The sequence below is a fragment of the Lissotriton vulgaris genome, chromosome 1_1 (assembly GCF_964263255.1).
Source record: "Lissotriton vulgaris chromosome 1_1, aLisVul1.2, whole genome shotgun sequence".
NCBI classification, from domain to species: domain Eukaryota; kingdom Metazoa; phylum Chordata; class Amphibia; order Caudata; family Salamandridae; genus Lissotriton; species Lissotriton vulgaris.
Window position 1 is genome coordinate 1,543,190,610 of NC_141685.1, and position 19,749 is coordinate 1,543,210,358.

At 44.7% G+C, this 19,749-nt stretch overlaps 1 protein-coding gene across 1 annotated transcript in view; it reads right to left on the minus strand.

The window, feature by feature from the left end:
• Positions 1–19,749, minus strand: part of OTOGL (otogelin like) — a 1,110,282-nt gene that overhangs the window by 334,842 nt on the left and 755,691 nt on the right. The window contains exons 31-32 of the mRNA XM_086931129.1: positions 6,880–7,158; positions 344–461 (exon numbers count right to left, since the gene is read on the minus strand). Of these exons, the coding sequence (XP_086787255.1) occupies positions 344–461; positions 6,880–7,158 (397 nt within the window). The remainder of the gene's footprint in view (positions 1–343; positions 462–6,879; positions 7,159–19,749) is intronic.

Sequence of the window (19,749 nt, forward strand, 5' to 3'; positions counted from 1 at the left end):
CGTCAGGTCAGACGAAGCAATTTTTGGCTTCATTGTACCTATTAACAATAGACCCTAAAGCTTCCTCATCTCCACTTTCAAGGTGTTATCTATTGAAGTGGATGTTCAGGAAGAGCTATAATGCCATGTAGTTTCCTTGGAATATTTTAAGTTATTTTCATAAAAGAAAAAACAGTAATCAGCCTCATGTGCAATTTAAGGCTGACCCCGGACTTGTTAACGCAATTTGAAGTTGTTTTACCCACCTTTTATTGTATTCATTTTAGAAATGCATTGCTAGCACATGTACAAAATACTTGCTGAACAATATAATGTTTTGGAATTACAATATGGTTTGACTTACGCAGGAAGGAATTTGCATGCTACAGCTTCAGGGTCACTACAAGTTTTCACACAGGGACTGGCACAAGGTTCGTATCTCCATTCGCACATCCTACGATAGGGAACCGCTGCAACGATTTCTAAAAACAAGATTGACATGTAAGTGTGAGTATCTGGCATAAAGCTGTGCAACTAAAAATCAAACTTATCTCTTCACAGAACACTTCCGGGTCAAATCACAGAGAATTTGATGTGATTACTAGTGTGGTATTCTTGATTTACTCTTGAGTTCCAGAAGCCATTAGTAAACCAGGAATTCCGTAAAGGCTTATTCGTAAGTCACACCTACTCACACAAATTGTTATGAACGCCCTGAATATCAAAACATAGTCTCCCACAGTGAAAACAATACTAAAACATATCTACTCTCAATATAATGACTGGATATCTATCCTGAAAGCCGGGTCTGGCGCCTTAGTCGATTAATGTGTCCACTGTTAGGGGCCTTTGTTCGACGGGTCCGCTCAGTATTTCATCCTTCCGAGGTCGATACAATGAGTAAGATTGAGTTGGGTAACAATAAACATCTGTTATTCAGTGGCAAGATGCCCACTGGTGAACGTGCGCTTTAAAGATGCACATGTTATGTTATCTTTCTCTATAGACGCTTTCTAAATAAAGTGTGAAGTCCAACTGCGCCATGACTATAGTTTCAGATAGCACCCTGGATGGAACATTGGGAGCTAGTCAGCCAATCAGAACGCTCCCGTTGTGGTCTATAGCTATTGCTCCAGGCATGCCAAGGGAGCATTTTGCCTTCTCCCAGAGCAGCAGCACCTTCACCACAGTATGCTGTCCCTGGGACTGGCACTGGCACAGGTGTTTTCTTTTATCTTGAGAGAGGGAGAAGGAGCTCTTTTCTCCTGTGCCACTCCCTATTGAATTTGGTGGGATTCGGTTTAAAAAAATATTTGCCTAGCTGCAGTTTCTGATACTTCTGCCCAACATGAAGCAATTTGTTCATACCCCGCTATAAAGTAGAAATGGATGTCTCCAGGCCTATCAAAATAAGGCGCACTCCAGGATGGGTTTAGTGTAAAGATGCACTTCAAAACTGTTCTGTTCTCACAATGTACCATACCGTTTGCCCAACACTGTGATTAACATCAAACGGAAGTCACTTTCTTCGAAAGGTCAAAATGAGGAAATGCTGTGAAAGTTCACTGGCACGTCCAATGTAACCAGGCCACATTGATTATTATTGTCCACTTACAGGAGAAGGTGATCTGTCATGTATGTTACAAGAGTCGTGTTTCAATGTTGAACACCGAATCTCAAATAGTAAAAACAACAAGTAATAATGATTTAATGTGGAAAATAGTTGAATTGGTAGACTGTGTTATGTCGGGACAGTAAGCCTTAGTTGTCCCGACATGATTTACTGGTCGTGTCCCGCCGCGCTACCCTTGGTGAAGGCCGGAATAATGAGAGCACACGCAGTATGGTGTTCAAACGTGCTCGCATGACTCAGCTCTGACCACAGCTGCGTGGCACAGCTATTTATTGGGACCCACCCAGGTAACACGGACCAAACCACAATGTCCTGACACTGTCCGGGGGAGTCAGAATACAGTCAGGACAAAAATGAAATTTCTTGAAGGCTGACACATTCCTTGTGACCAGTTCAAGGCCTTGCTTTGCAGTAACTTGCGTGCCAGGAATGTGGGTGATGCACTAGGGATCTTTCTCAAATGGGAGCATGAATTTGCTGCCTGGGTGTCTGTCTTGGACAAGGACCAGATCTCCTACTTTGAGAGATGATTTTTCCGCTCTGCGCTGCCAGCTGACTTGATCGTTTGACTTTTTCCTCCTGCGGTCCACAGCTTGATCATTCATGTTCTCCAGAACCCATTGAGGGTGGTGTGGGATGGAATCACCCGCTACTTGTCCCATCGATAGATGCTCGGGAACACGGCCGGTGGTGGCACGGGGAGTTTGTCGGTAATCCCTGAGAAAAGAGTATATGGATTGCTCCAGAGACTCCCCTTTATCCACTGCTATCCTGATAACTTTGTTAAAAGTTTTCATAAAGCATTCAGCTTCCCCATTGACTTGTGGCCACTTTACTGTTATCTTTTTGTGAACAATTCCGAGAGAGGCCAGGTACAATGCAAATTCCTGTACCTGAAGGGAGAACCGTTGTCAGTTCTTAACTCCCTGATGAGTCCAAGGGTAGCCATCACCTTTTCCAGCTCTGGTATTACTTCTCCCGCGCTCAGGGATGACAGCACCTCAACTTCGGGGTACTTCGAAAAGTCATCTATCACTACCAGGTAAGGTCTTCCATCAGGGAGTATCCCAAATCCATGCTGGCTCTCATCCATGGGCCATCAGGCCGCTGTTCAGTCACAATTGGTGCGGTATGATTCGGTTCACCAGTAGCTTGACACCACGGACATGATCTCACTGCCTCCTCTACCTTGTCGTCCATGAGAGGGAACCAGACCTGGATTCTGAGCCAACTTTTGTTTTTCACCATGACCTGGTGACCGGCATGGGCTAACCTAACCACTCTGTCCACTAGGGTTGTCGGAATGACCAACCTATAACCGCGGAGTAGGCACCCATTTGGATCAGTGCTCAGCTCACGTTTCACTTGGTATAGACTCTCTATTATTCTCTGGGCCTCAGGAGTGAAGAATCACCCCTTGACTTCTCAGGAGATGCCACTTGTTGGTCTTCACGGCCTCCAATGACTTCTGCAGACATTCATCTTGGGTGGTCGCTTTGTATCGGACATATTCTTCTGTCTCCTCCAGATCCTCTATTTCACTGAGTGTTGACTCTGGTGGGTGATGAGACAAGTAGTCTGCTGGATTGCTTGTTCCAGGGTGGTAATCAATCTTACAATTGTATTCCTGCAACTGAAGCATCCATTTTTCGATGTGAGGTGGAGGCTAAAACGCTGTTCTGGTGAACCGCGGAATGAGGGGCTTGTGGTCAGTGGTGACAAGGAATGGTTTCCCATACTCATACAAGTGGACCTGTCAGCACCACAATCGGCTCTTTTTCTATTTGTGAATACCTTTGTTCCCCCTGATGGCCAATGGCTTGGTCTGACCATACGCAAAAACTTTTATCTTGGCAGGTATCAGTTGTGAAGGGGGTGTCATCTCTTGGTAGGCCTCATGGGACATGATGTTTATGGTAGCTTCGGTGTCTATTATTGCAGTCGGGGGCACCCTCCCACTAGGAATTGGCACTGTGGCAGTCGACTCAGGGTATGAGACGCTGACCCTACTGTGAACACCTAGTGTATTGTGTGTTCTTCTTGGTCGTCATCGTCCATATCGCTATTTTGTTCCTGAGATTCTGGGATCATATTGAGTTAGGACCTCGCGGCCCGTCCTTTGCTGGATTGACATACTTTCATTACATGGTTCATTTTTGCGCATGCTGTACATTTCTTTTCCCTTGCTGGGCCCTCCCATGGCCGATGGGAGGATCCCCCACAGTTTCCGCACAATCATATCCTTGGGCTTTGTGCCCGCTTTGACGATGCCGTGCCAATTGGGGTAACTACATTGACAGGCTCAGTCTCGATGGGAGTTTGGAGAGCTGCCTCCATGTGTGCCATCCGTGCTTTTGAGAGTTCCTTTGTTCTTCCCAAGGTAATATATCTGCCAGTGACTACTCCGACTCTTCCAGGATTTGCTCCCTCAAATTTTCCGATACACATCCCCAAATAATATGGCTCGAATTTCCTCTGTCACATCCTGAAAACAACAGGTGCTTGCTTACTCCTGTAAACGCACATGAAACACATCCAGTGACTCCTCTGGCTGTTGCCTTGCTTGTCTAAACATGAAGCGTTCGTAATCTTGATTCGCCATGGGCTCGAAATAGGCATTCAGGGTCTCAATGAGTGTGAGGTGAGTCTTTGGTGCTGCCTCTGCCACCGTCTTGGATATCTTATAGATATATTTTTTCCTCCAAGGTGCAGTATCATGGCACGCTTCTTTGCATTTTCCACTTTTGTGGCCTCAAAGAAGAGGAGCACTCACTCCACCCACTCCTTCCACCTCAGGCCTGAGCAGACAAGGCCCCTTCCACCATGAATGGCACTATCGCAGGAATGTGGGCCCTGGTGTTCGCACCAGTGTCATGGTATTCTACCCCAGAGGACAATTGCTGTGGCGGTGCCACAGTGCAGCGAGATGTCTGAATTGGCCCTGTTTCAGCTGTTACTCACAGTTGTCTGTGCCCACTGATGACTCCAGATCGTGTCACCACACACTGGATCAGCAATCAGTGACTGGTGGTCACATTCATTGTTCATTCCAGGCACTCCTTTCCCTGATCCTCCACTGTACTCACGAGTGACTCATAGGCATGGCTCAAACGCAGCATGAGCACCACACACATGAGAGAATGTGCGTGGCCGCAGCTGAATGCCACGTGGGTCTTTTCACCCTCGCCGCCAGTGTTATGTCGGGATGGTAAACCTTCGTCGTCCAAACATGCGTTACTGGTCGCGCATCGCCGCACTACACTTTGGCACAGGCCGCATGGTGAAGGTCGCAATAATGAGAGCGCACGCATTATGGATTTTAAACATGCTCACATGACTCAGCTCTGACGCCAGCCGTGCAGCACAGAAATTTATTTTGACACGTCCGCGTAACGTGGGCCAAACCACAATGTGTGACGCTGCCGGAGGGAGTCAGAATACACCCCCGGCAATTGTTAACACCATGTGCCCAACTTACAACAGAGTATTGCGATGAGCGATACAACTGACTGTTTACCATTAAGGATATCAAGCAATGTTTGTTCCATCATGTTCTATCATATTTGGGAAGCAATACTTGCGAAAGTGAAGTAGTGTGGCTCACTGGTTAGAGGCGGCAGACCCGAGAGCAGAGGACGGCCCGGGACCAGGGTTCGATTCCCGGCGCGGCAGGTTTCTGGACCAGGGTCAGCGGACTCGATAATTCTCTCGCCTCGGTGCCCACTCTGATCAGCGATCACACTCGGCAACTCTGGGCATTAGCTTGCCTCATCTTCACTAACGGCCCCACCAGACCGCCGGGGATGCCTGGTCTCACCCTGGAGATACCCATTAACCCCTTCGCTGCGGGGCTAATTTCCCCGCAGCGCGGGGGGAGGGGGGCCGCGCGCGGCGCCGCTGTGCTCATGACGAGCCCAGGCTCGTCATGCAGCACGGTGCTTGTGTGCTGGTGACGAGCCTGGGCTCGTCATGACCACGCCCGCGCAATGGAACGCTCAGCACAGCGGGGAAATTAGCCCCGCGTGTGAGCGTTCCACGGCTCATGACGAGCCTAGGCTCGTCACCAGCACACGAGCACCGTGCTGCATGACGAGCCTAGGCTCGTCATCAGCACGGAAGGGGTTAAGGGACCATCTCTCAGGGAAGCCAGGAAGGGTTTCGCAGCGGTCGAAGCGCCTTGGGACCCTACGGGTAAGTAGTGCGCTATATAAATGCCTATACATTTACATTTACAAAGAGAACCATTGCCCAGTACAGTCTCTATGAGTAACACATACTTGATGTATCCAGAAAGACATCATACAGGGCCTAGGATTTAGACCCAGGTTGCTGAGCTCTTCACCCTAATAAACTGAACTGAATTTAGAATTATGTATTTTAATTCTGCTTAAGGCAAGAAAAGATTCTATAAGTGACAACTGATATCAATGACTGACACCTAACAGGAATATGTAATTTGCAGAACTAGAATGCCCTGGTTCAGCAAAAGGGTAATGAAAAGAAAATCAAATGTTACGATGAAAAACAATATGGAACAAACTTCATATGTTGCAAACTGAATCCCAGAATGAATAAAAACAAACATGTCAAAGCCAATAGGTCTAACGTAATGATATTGCAAATGCAGACCTATAAGCTTTGCCAATGGTTTTGGCTGATGTTTTAAGCATTTGCAGAAAGAAAACAAAAGTGTATTGCTGACCCTGAACAGCATCAGAAAAAAAGGTCTGATGATAGGTGCACGTGTAAGCATCACCATACATGTGCACGTATGCGCCTTCATATACCATGGTGGCGTAGCGTCATGACAGAGCCACCATAGGCTTTGTCTTTTCTTTATCGCTCCAATATTGGAGTGCTAAATACATTTTAGAAACTACACGAAAGCCCATTCTGCAGCAAACATAGAAAGAGGAAAACTCCTCTTGGTATTATTTTCATGCAGGAAGTTGCCCATTCCTGCACAAAAACAAACCTGCTAGCAACGCAGACTCCCTTGAACCATGGTGCAAGGGTCCCTGCATTGGCACTAGGCAGCAAATTGTGTGTCCTGGCGCAGGGGGAAAGGGGAGGAATGCACCGTATTTCATACATACGGTTCATTCCTGCAATTTCATATTGGTGTAGGGCAGCGCTGTTATAAGATTTTCAGATCTGCCCTACCCCAATTCGCCTTAAATGAGGGCCTTAATTTAGTTACATATCCACTGTAGAAGTTCTGTAAAATTATGCATTTCAATATGATTTTCAGTGTAATCAAAATTTACCTTCAATACTGAAACTGCTGGCACGCTTGAACTCTTCAGAGTTGTCGTAGTTTGATACTTTAACCTCTGATGAAGAAATTATTATGAAAAAACCCTTTTTGCTGTGCAATTCAAATGCACTGTAGCCGGGAATCCAGAGGCCCTGGTGGTGGAAGAACGTGGCCCGCCGATGGAAGGCGGTATTTGCTTCCCATTGTTCCAGGCAAACCGTTTCATTGTCGTGGACGTAAAGGAAGTAGTTTGGCCTTTCAGCAGACTCCAGTGAGACCAGGGAGAGAGCTGCAGAGCAATTATAAAAGACGTTAAACAAGATCAGGAAACATGCCATGGATGAACAGAAAATGACATTAGTGAAAGGTATGATGAATAATTTCAAATAGTATGCCGAAGCTGACTTCAAATTAAAGGATTCAGGATTGCACCGAATTCTGAGTTCTTTATAACTGGTTTCCTAAACCAAGAATTAGAACACAGTTACTGTGTGCCCCTCATTTTGAGTTGGCCTGTGTGAGAAAGTCATTATCTTTGTCCTGATCACACCCGCTTGTTGACTAATAATGGCAGTAGCCTACTTTGATTATGTACTGGGTTCTGCTAACCAGATCCAAACCAGTGCTCTGTATAAAAGGTACATGGTAATTAGGTGAAATTACAATTAAAATGACAACCTACCTCTAAGCCCCTGGTATATAGTAGAGCATGTAGGTTTGGAGGTCCAGCACATTTAATGCACTTAAGTGTGCACTGCTGTGTTGCCTGCTGTAATTTTGAAGGCAGCCTTGCTTTGCAGGCTGCTTTCAAAATTAAATTATATGTGAATTGATTAATAAGCAGAGGGTGCATAATGGCAGGACGTGAGTTGGGTATTTCCCTTTTTTATCTAATATCTTGTTTACATACAAATACCCCTTGAAAAAATACCAATTAAATAAGTAAAGTTACAACATTTATGCAAGCAGCATCTAAAGTGGCTGCTATCTTCAATAGATTTGATCTTCTGTATATATTCTTTGTCAACTTGACTTTTATGTTTTTTTGCAAAAGCCGAATAAAGTTGTTTTTGGTTGTTGACATGCAAATTTGACTTTGAAATGTAAGGTCCAGTGGTAGGGTGCCTGGTAAATATAAGTAGGGACATTTTAAAATATGTTTTATAGTTGTATATGCCCTGATGAAGGAAAAAATGCCAGTTTTGTTTTTCCCCATCCCTAGAACAATGGGTTCAAAGGTTAACATGGGAATACTTTAATAAAGCATAATTATTGATTGGAATGAGCTAAAAAGGTCATGCTCAGACTTAAAATGATACTTAGAATAAATCCAACCAGGGGACAAGGTTAGATTTATTATAACTATCGCAGAACATAAGTTATAGAACTTGCTTTTCTGATGAACCAAAATCCAGCCTTCCAGCAGCCTTTCCTGATTGGCCAGCGTTTGACAGGCTGAGGCAAACTGCTCTAATAAGGTATGAAGTGGCCGGCATAGAGACAAAGGACATCTGGTGGGAGGAGATCTGCAGCTGCAGAGTAAAAGGTAGGATGGGGGTTCAGTAGCTAAACTGGTCTTCAAAGGGGAATAACAGCTAGGATAGGACACATGCTCACCCTCACATCCTGCACTCCCAGTCAGACTGGAGCCCCAGTAATTGAATTAGCAGAGAGGCCTAAAGGGGAGTGTTAGGGAAATATAGTCATCGCAGTGTGTTGGCTTAGCTAGATCTTAACCTCCAGGAGAGAGTTTCTCCATTTTAGATTTCAAAGGAACCGTGCTTTCTGGTACACGAATATGCCACACTTTGGGGGAAGTTTTCATACCTCATGGTGGCACCCTGCACATTGTTGATTAGGGTTGCCCCCCACCTTCGCACCCAAGAACACTTGATAAATAAGGAGGAGCTGCCCAGCAACTCAGATCCCTGCCTGAAACTACAAGAAGAAGAAGGACTGCTCTGCTGAAATCCTGGCCTGAACCAAGAGGTTTGCACTCTGAATGATTGCAATAGCTGCACACTTTAGGACTACAGCCTGAAGGAATTTGCCTCCCTGAAAGCAATAGTTTAAAAGAGTGCACCTGCATCATCACCAGCAAGAAGATCCGAACTAACCACCTTCAGCTGGACTTTAAAGGATTTGGCCATGTGCATTGTGGGAAAACAGGTCCTAACATCCCAAGGCGCAACTATGAACCTCTGGAACCTTGAATTGGTGTTGTGGGCACTTTGAAACCCTAAACAGACATTCTGGAAAAAGATCCAGAATTGTGGAGAATGTTTGCCAGAAAGCTCCATAAGGTGGCTGACCCATCAACAAGAATTAACCTGGCAACTTCGAACGAGACTCTGGCTGATTTTCAGGTTTGCCCTGTTGAAGCTTCAGAGCTGTTTGTCGTCAACTAGACTTCCAGGAGTTGACTAAGGCATTGCACTGAGCCAACATCGAACCAAAAGCAGGCCTGATGAGAAACCTCGCTCAATGTTGACAGAAAAGCTCCAAAAAAGTGACTAAGGCAGATGGTAAAAACTTGACCAGGCCCTACCACTAAGTGGATCCAACCCACAATCCTTTGTGGTTGGCTGAAAGAGTGACTTTATCCTGGTCAAGTACAACAGATGTCTCAAAATTCATATCTTCGGTTTCCTACATTTGATTTTTGTAATTTTGGTGTCATTAAATCATAAAAATATTTCCTATTTGTATAAGTTGGTGTTGGATTTTTAGTGTGTGTTGTGTTTTACTTACTTAATGTCCTAGTGTTTTTAAATGACTCAATTGAACAGGTTTCCTATGTGCAGCTGCTTCACCCGTGATGGTATTGAGGCGCTGTGGGATCATGCTGCTGGATCATACTGCCTGTACCTATTGGTTGAACATTCAGGTCATGAGGTCCTTCCTGAACTGCTGGAGTGATGGAGATGCTCTGAGGTGCAGGAGGAGGGTGCTTCAGGTCTTAGCCACCTGGTGAAAGAAGAAGCAGTCTCTGCTGTTTGCTCGACAGTTGCGTTGAGTGGGTGCTAGGGAGAGAGATCTGGATTGAAGCTCCCTAGTGTGAGAATGGATAAATGCTTTACACACCTGTCTCCTAAGTTAAGCCTGCCTACTTGCAACCAGCAACCATGAGCAATGGAAATATTTATTGAGACCTTAACTGGAGCTTGTATTGTCCTTGTGGCCTTATTACTAGTGGTAGGTACCCACTTACCCCTACTAATAAACCACATTCCAGCAGCTAGGGATTTCTGCCTATGTTGCCCAGTAACACACTTTAGTGGATCAGTAAGAGGTTGGCAGATGATGGGCATCTGCAAAAAATGGCAATGTCCTACTTGTCAATCCTGTTCTTACCGTTCCCCCTATTTAGAGGTGGAAGAAGTGGAATAATTCCACCTGTGGAGTTGAATCCAGCTCTGCTAGTGAAAATTATTTACCCGATGGGCCACCGCTACAGAACCACAGGGTCATAGTGGGGATCACACAACCCTGTTTAGGATGCAGCAACCATAGTAGGATTTCCCTTCCCAGGACAAACCTTGCCAGCAAAGGTCGTCCCCAGGTGTGTCAGAAGGTTTCTAAGTTCCTGGAGCAACTTGGCCCGAAACATGTAACAAAAGTATTCCTCAGGGAAAAGACAAATGTTTCTGCAGCGCTAGGACCTCATGCCATCCACTGGGAGGTTCAGTTTACCTGCCTCCTATTTATTGACAGGCAAGCTGGATTTCAAGTCTATAAATTAGCTATTGGAGCAGGTGCAAGTGTTGTGCATAGGGTGGAGGTTATGGGAAAATGTGCCCCCTCTGCCCACTACTTGAGACACCTCTGACTATCCCAGGAAGGGAAACAATCAAATATCCTGTCACAAGGGCAGAAAAACACCATGTACATCATGGAGATTGCTTGTGTTTTTTTCTGAAGAAAACTTCTGGTTTGGGGGTTTGTTAGAGAAAAACAAAAAAGAGTGCTTAGCATGTCCACCCATTCAGCAGTCACCCCTGCCTTTAATAATCAGTCGCACAAGTGTATAGACTCGAGGCAACGGCATAGGCTAGGCAGGGGGGCATCCTATTCTGGAGTGGGTGGGGGCCAGCGCCTCCGCTGACCTTGTGGGTCGAGGAGCCACCTACCAAATTTTAAATATACACATTCATCTTTATCTAGGAAGAACTTGTCTGTTTTTTTTCAAAGAAATTATATTGTAAGGATAAATCCAGCTCGCCTCTCCGTTTAGGCTTTTTTTTCATTTCTCAACCAATATCCGGACGTAACACCCTTCAAACGTATTACTCCTTAATTTGCCCTGAACCCTCTGCAAGTGAATCTCACCACAGACAGACTAACTGCAAATAGATTCTGTAACCATTTTCCAGATTCTTCCTACCATCTGAAAAACCTATGGCAAGGAGCTGCAAAACCAGAGGATATGCTTCCTCTTAAGTATTCCATGTCTGTTGACCGACTTTTTGACATGATCATTAGTTTCACCTTCTGGACTTCCAGAATATCACTGTCTGGGTTCACTGAACTTTGAGGGAGCAACACTTTTAAAGCAGTTTCTCTATGTATCATTAGCATGTCTACAGAAGGGTTATTCTATTATCAGAAGCACATTTTTGAAAAGTTACGTTCGTGCCTCACCCCATCCACACATCTACGCTTTCCTGTTTTAATCCACTGTTCCATAGATATGTATTGTTTTCTGTAAGTGCCCTGTGTAGATAGGAGCGCTTCGTCCCTGATACGGTGCAAGCTCACACTTATAAAGAGGACATCACAAACTAGAAAGGCAGTCTGGCAATTTGAAATATCCCGTCCATCTTTAAAAGCAGCACTTTGAGGTGGGGGCTGGGATCCCTTGAGGTAGAGAGGCAGTGTACAACTGCACTTGCCTGCTACAGATGACTAACGGTACCAGGAAGCAGCTATACCCATGCCCAATGGGCCTTCTCGGGGACACCATCATTGCGCTCCACTTTATAAGTGGCAAACAATCAGCACGCCTTCTGGTGGCATGTTTGTCCCTGTGCTTGTGTCTGTAATACTACACAGGTGCAAGGAATTACCTCATTTGCATAGAGCTACACTTCCCGGCAAATGCGAGAATGCTGTCTCAAGATAGTAGAAATACAAGCTGAGTGCTGGGACAAACCGTATTGTAAAAGGGGCCAAACAGTGGCGGCTGCTCCGCAGTGGTAGAGCAGTGTCGCCCCACTGCCTGGCTCAGAGCCAGCAAATGTAAAATGAAACGATGTTCTTGTATTGATTTTGCATTTGCCAGCTCTTAGTCAGCGCTGTTGGGAAGGGCGGGGGCCGAGGCATCGGAGGGGGCAGAGTAGTGCTAAGTGCACTCCACTCCCTAAATGCTCATGTGTGTTTGGCCAGCCATCTCAGGCCGACCAAAACACACATGCGGACTTAGGTTTTCTCCAGCTCAGCTGTATTGAGCAGCCAGGCTAGAGAAACCCCACAGACTCCCTGGTCTGAGCGGGGCATCTTTCCTGCCTGCTCAAGCCAATCCCCGCGCTGCTCTGCAGCACGGGATTGGACATGGAGTCTGTCCCAGGGGCTGCTGTGACCATGCAGGAAGAGGAGAGGTGGCCCAACAAGACGCAATGCTGGAGGCGGCCGGCGGCAAAAGGTAAGTTTTTTTTATATTGTATTTCTCACCACCCACCGCACAACGTTTCTTGCATTACCTCACCCTCCCCCACCACACTTTGTTTATGGCAGCTTCTGCTTGGGCCAAACAAGTTTCCTTGTGTACAAAAAACAGGTGCAAATGCTTGTGTACCCCGAGGCTTTTATTGTAATATGCCCATTGAAGATCTTGGTATCCAGAGGCCAAACAACACATTTTTAATAAACTTCACTTCTGATTTCCTGAGAGTGATTTCCTAGTAACCCTACTAAATATGTTCACTTTAGTAGTTAATATTTATCCAAGTAGCTTTTAAAAAGCCATCTTGAAACATTGCCCCTTAGGCTGAAAATTGATCAAATATTTATAAACATATTCTTAATCTAATATTGATTCAGGTATGTCTGCTAACATGCTAACATTCACGGAACGTATATCCTCCAGTAATTGTGCACATAAACTGTGGTCCATTACTCTTATAAAGGTTTTGCAATATGCTAGAATCAATGAAGAAACCAGAAACATCCCATGTCATTTTATGAATAAAACACATATTTAATTCACTCTTAATGCATGTCCCTGCAAGGAGCAATCACAAAGAAGCCATTCATCGCGTTGGAGTCTGTTCTGAGGTGACCCTTCCATGACACTGTTTATGTTGTAATCCTGCCCAATATTTTATCAACAAGTGAGGAGAGACATAGATTTCCTGGTTATGGGACTTTCACTGCTAGTAATACAAGCCACCGTAACTTGAAAACACTGGCAATGACCTGAATGAATTGAAAGGTGCAACAGTTCATTAGAACACTCCACGGGGTAGGGTCAGTCAGCCTGATGGGAACATAGGAGAGTTCAGGCTACATGAACCATTTGAGTAAATGCGACTGTTCGGTCTATATAGCAGAGAGCCATGATTGGTTAAAGACTCCAGTCTACCTGCTGATACATAGTAATAGGTTTTATCATACTCTGTGTGAATGTAATCACTTGGATACTCCGAGCTTAAATATCACATACTCAAGCACTCAAATTGCATGCAGCTACCTGGTTACACTGTCATTACACACATTATAACAGCTGGTGCGGAAACTGCTGTGAAGGTTGTCACCTTTCTTGATTTGATCAGCAAATGGCTAAAGCTAACTAAGTACCCAGTATACAAGTTATAATACTCATCACACATATCATCGAGAAAGAACCAAGCAACATTGCCCAAGACTGAAGAAAAGGCTTGTCAACAACTTCAACACTGGGCAAACTGAGGGTTGGAGACCTATTTCATAAAAAGACATTTGCTAGAGCTTCATGCATTACTACTAAAAGACACAAGGACCTCACATATGTCTTTCTATATTACGGTGTAAAGTCGGCCCTAAACACATTGTGCCAAACATTTCCACAGGAACCAGATGATGACCCAGTTCAGCTTTATAACCATTCCTAATGCAAAACAATTGATATCAAAACTGTATTGTATGAGCCTATCATGCCATAAACAGGTCACACTGAAAGCTATAGTGCAATGGGAGGCAGACCTATAATTCCTGCTAATGGACATGCAATGTGACTACTGTTGCTCCCATACCACAAGCAATAAACTGAATGGCAAACACAGAGAGTTATGTTACAAATATCTACACAGAATATACCATACTCCAAAAACAGTATATGAAATGAAACTACAATCAGGCTCAAGATGTAGAAGATGTGTGAAACCGGAATCTGCGTTAAGACACCTGGCGTGGTGGCGCTACTTTATTGGTAGGCATTGGGTCCTAGATTTTAGAACCTGTATCCAAAATACTAGAATCAGAGGTACAGCCCAACTCAACGCTTCGCATTGTTAGGCTTTACTTATATTCAAAATTCAAAATGGAAGTTCATAGCAATAACATTACTGCTGGCTAAGCACAGAGCGGCAATTTGGTGGGTAGCACAAAATAGCCAAATATACAGGAATGGCATAAAGATGTAATACATTGCAATGATAAATACTGAAATATATGCCACATTTCTCCCAGTAACACAAAGAGCAATGGTTCCCTCGATGAAAATGTAGGCCTACACTTCTTTGGCTAATCGATATGAATACCAATGGAATTGAGAGTAAAGAGTTACATTTACTCACTGTTTTGTCATTACATTAGTATGAGAAAGACACACTGCACTATATCATAGGTGCTGCAACAAGACGCCCCAGTGAAAGTGAATAGTGACATGTGAAAGAATGTGCGCTGGCGCGATATGCAAAGCAGATGTACAATAGTGGGGTGTTGGACTTGATCCGCTCTTCAGGGTCATCCCCACACTTTTCGCCTTCACCATTTTCTGTTTTCTGTATCTGTTTTTGTTGGATTTTAGGACACTGCGCACTTTACCACTGCTAATCAGTTTCACTAAAATGCCTGTGCTCTCGCTGTTAAAGAGGATAGAATTGGCTTACACCCAATGATCACATGTAATTTACTTGTAACTCCCTAGTATAGTGCTATCACATGTATCCAGGGCCTGTAAATTAACTGCTGCCAGTGGGCATGGAGCACTGACTGTGCCACCCACTTAAGTAGCCTTGTAAACATGTCACAGGCCTGCTTGTGCAGCCTGTTTGTGCAGTTGTAAACTGCCATTTCATCCTGACATAATAAACCTTTTGCCAGGCTTAAACCTTCTTTTTAATACATAGAAGTCACCCCTAGGGTATGCCCTACACAGCCCTTAGGGCAGGATGCAGCGTGTTTAAAATGTTGAATATGTACTTTTCAGTTGACATATTCTGTTAGTGAAATTCAGTTTTTTATCCATTGTAGCCTTTTAGCTCCATAGGCTAATATGAGAATACTGTAATACAGTGTTTCTTTTGACAGGAGTGAGCTAAAATAATATTTCAAGGACTTAAAAGATTGGTAATAATAAATCCGACAACCTGACGCCCTTGAATTAATCATAACTAATTGGAGGAAAGAAGATATAGAACTTTCTTTACTGTGAGCCACAATCCAGCTTCCTGACAGCCTCTCCAGATTGGTCAGCCTTAATAGGCTTAGTCAAATTGTTTTGATGAGGTGAAAAGTGACCTGCACGGAGACAAAGGTTATCTGATGGAGGGGAGCTCGGCAGCTGCAGAGACAAGGCCAGGATGTGGGCTGGGTAAACAAAACTGGGCTTCAAAGAGAGCAGGACAGTATAGAATGCCAGCCTGGCCTATCTCCTTTTCCTGTACCCCCCAGCCAGATGGCAGCCCGGGAATGGAATTTGGAAGAGAAATTAAAAGGGATTGTTAAGGGTAATAAGGCACACCAATGGGTTGGTTTGTCCAGCTCTTACTACCAAGGAGATAAAATCTCCATTCGAATTTTAAAGTGCAGTGTTTTGTAGGAAAAGAAACTGCCACACTTTGGAAGAAGCTGCCATGCTTTTGTGTGGCACCCTGTACCCAATTGATCAGAGGTACCCCTCTGCTTGTTGTTCAAGAACATTGAATAAATATATGAGAGCTGCATAGCAACTCAGATCTGCTGCCTGGAACTACAAGGAAAGAAAGGACTGCCATGCTGGAACCCTGGTCTGCACCATGAAGGCTTGCACTCTGAAGGACTGCAAGCGCTGCACACTTGGAACAGCCCTGAGGACTTTGCCTGGCTTCAAAAAGGATTGAGTGGACTCCCTGAAGCAACATGTTACCAGAGCTCACCTGCACAATCTCCCCCAAGAAGTCCCCAGCCTGGAGTGTGTCCAGATAACTTTTAAGAATCTGGCCCGGTGCATTGTGGGAACTGTACTCACAACTTCCAAGGAGCAATTCAGAGACTCTGAAACCTTGAATTTGTGTTGTGGACATTTTGAACCCTCAAGACGAACTTCAGTAGGAGGTTCCAGACGTTTGGACGATTTTGGAGCAACTTTTGGAAATGTCAAGAGTCAAGCTGACTACCTCGCACCGCAACCTTGCCTGGATTTCAGGTTCATCCCGCGGAAAGCTCTGGAGCCCAAGACTTCCAGGAGTTGAGCTAGGGCTCCGGCTTAACCAAGCCAATGAACCACAGCGAATCCGCACTTTTGGAGAGGCCTGCTCAATGTCGAGAGAAAATCCTTCAATGCAAAGGTAAAATTTAGACTGGGGCCTCCCACTTAGTGTATCAGGTTTGGCCTCAAACTTTGACTTTGTCCTGGTCAAGCATGACTGGACGTCCCAAGTTGGTGCTATATATTTTTAAACACTATAAAGTGTTTAATATTTAAAAATGCATATCTGCTGTTCACTATATTGACTTTTTGTCATTTCTGTGGTGCTTTAATTATAAAAATATTTCCTGTTTTTATAAAGTGTTTGTGAATTATTGTTGTGTGTTGTGTCTTACTTCTTTGATGTATTGGTGTTTAAATTCTTCACACACCTGTCTCCGAAGTTAAGCCTGCATGCTCGTTCCCAGCTACCAAGGGTTGAGCAAGGGAATAACTTATTGAGACCTTGTCTGGACCTTATATTGTGGTGGTGGCCTTATTGCTAGCCGTAGGTGCATACTTACCCCTAGTAATAATCCACCTTCCAACACTTTCACTGCTCTGTCTCATTGGAGCACCTATGAAATGATGCAATGTGTCTTTTTCACACTAAGGAAGTTTAGACATATTCTTCCTCTGAGGGAACCATTGTTCTTTGTATTACTGATCTGCTCAAGTTTCCAGAAATATCGGGTTGTCCCATAATATTCTATGTACTTTTCTTCCGGTGACATCCCATCCTCACAGTACTTAGGAACCCCTCTGCATTTTCATAAGAGACGCACACTCCCAACAGTAACTATAAATGTAAAACCATCTAAAAGCAGCCACTAACCAACTGCAAAAAAGAAACTCTGCATGAATGACTTCAAATTATATGTATATTGCATGTGAAACGCATGACCTCTGGAGAGAGGATTATACTCATACAGATGTACATGAAAGTGGAAGTTGCATTGAGGAAGGAGCGAGCCCTAAGGAAGTCTAAGACATCACAGTAAGGCAAGGCAAGTTGGGTGCTGGAGTAGGGCCCTGTTGGTCTGCGGTCAACGGAGTGGGAGGTGAGCGGGTGCCCAGGAAAAGGAGGGAGGTGCAACAGTCCTTGCAGTCCCGCTGTGGCGGTCTAGTGTTGTTCTGAGCTGTTGTGCCCCTGTGGCTTACCCACACCTCTGGATCCAGTGGCTCGATGAGGGTAAGACATGGGCCCAACAGACCCAGCTGACCGTGTGAGTTCCGCGTCAGAAAAGTATCTAGCAAGCAGCATGCTTATGCCGGAATGGGTGAATACAATGTGATTGATTACTGTGACATGTGCAGACCCAACAACGGCAATATCAATAAATGCAATGTCAATGTATGCCATAACCTGTGCCCACAAGTACCTGTCAATGCAATGTTAATGTATGCCATTACCTACACCTGCACAATGGCGCCGACATTGGCAATTGCGAGACCAATGTATGCCATAATCCATCCATGTCGATATAGTTGCTAGTGAAAATAATATTGATGTATGTTATGACTTAAGACAACCAAACCGTGTCAATACCAGTAGGAACAATGTCAATGTACGCTATGACAACTGTATGCACAATGTTGAATGTTGATAAAAATGATACCATTGACTGCCATATTATTTTGAGGAGTTCCAATGAACTCGAATAATTGCTGTCGGATTCACCCAAGGTGACTTCCCCATCAACCTCGAGTCAGGGATATGTGGTTAGACAAGCCTTATGACCCACATTCACACCTATCGAATACCGGGTAACATGTGGGGACTCTCTTAACCTAAAGACCTATATCACCAGGAGCGGATATTAAGGTCCAATCAGCAGCGTCTCCTTAATGTCCCTCGCTTTGCTAAAATGAGACGGGGCAGGTAATTCACAGTCAGGACTGCCAACAATTGAAATGCCTTGCCTTATCACTTACACATGCTAGATACCGAGCACGAGTTCAGAAAGGCACTAAAAACATGGCTTCCCAGGTGTGTCAGAAAGTTTCAGAGCTCCTCCGGCAACTTTGATCCAAATATTTAACGTTTTTTCCGGGGAAAAGATAAAAATTACAGCAGTGCTAGGACCTCACACCACACACTGGGACGGTCAGTTTAGCTGCCTCCTTACTATTGACAGACAATCTTGATGTAAAGTCCATAAATTTGCTATTGGAGCAGTTGCACGTGTTCTGTACAGAATCAGGGTGTGGACCTTAGGCCCACTTCTAATGGTCCAGAACAGGCATAGCACCACTTGGTAGGGTAGACTCACATATGGCATTGTACATGTGCTGTAGCAGGTCAGTTGGAAGTCTTTTGTGTCCCTGAGACTTCAGAAAACAGGAGGCAAGCTAGCGAGCCCTTGGAGTCACTTTCTTTCTGGGTTGGAGAAATGTAGGCCCAGTCATTTTCACTTCCTGGCAAGGAGGACAGCTGTCAGCAGGTCAGCACAGTAGAGCAGGAGTCCTGCAGAGTGGCAGTCTTTTTCAGCAGGACACCAGTCCTTCTTGGCATTCACAGGTCAAAAGTGTACTAAAGTGGCGGTGTCTGAGGTCTATACTTTGGTGCCCTGGTTCTGGAAAGTGGGGGAAGCATCTAGACAGTTTCTTTGATGTGTAGGCAATCCCCTTCCTCCTCTGCCCTGGCTCAAAGCTGACTGGGGTTACAATACAGGGTTGTTAGGACTATTGTGTGGAGACAGGGCACATTCAGTTCAGGTACAAGTAGGGCTCGCTTAGCTCCGCCACCTTTTAAGCCAAGAAATGACCCATTAGGACACATCAAGTCACACCTAAGCACCTATTTGTTGTGGCTGTCTAGGGGCAATGCACAAGGCCCAGGTGTCACCCACCCAAGATGTTAATTTAGAGACAGGCAGAAGACACAGAATGGTTAAAGTAAGAAAATTGCATCTTTCTGAAAGTGGCATTTTCAGACTTGCAACTTAACTTTACCATACGTTGTGATTTAAATTGTGAGTCCAGAGACACCAAACTCAAAATATATATATATCTTTTCCCAATTGGAAATTATACCTATAAAATGTAATAAGGTAATCCCAATATTAACCTATGGAGAGATAGGCCTTGCAGTAGTGAAAAATGAGTTTAAGGGTATTTCACTACCTGGACACGTAAAACTTAAAAGTACATGTCCAACTTTTGAAATACACTGCACCCTGTCCTTGGTGCTGCCTAGCACCTACTTTAGGGGTGGATTGTATGTATTAAAAA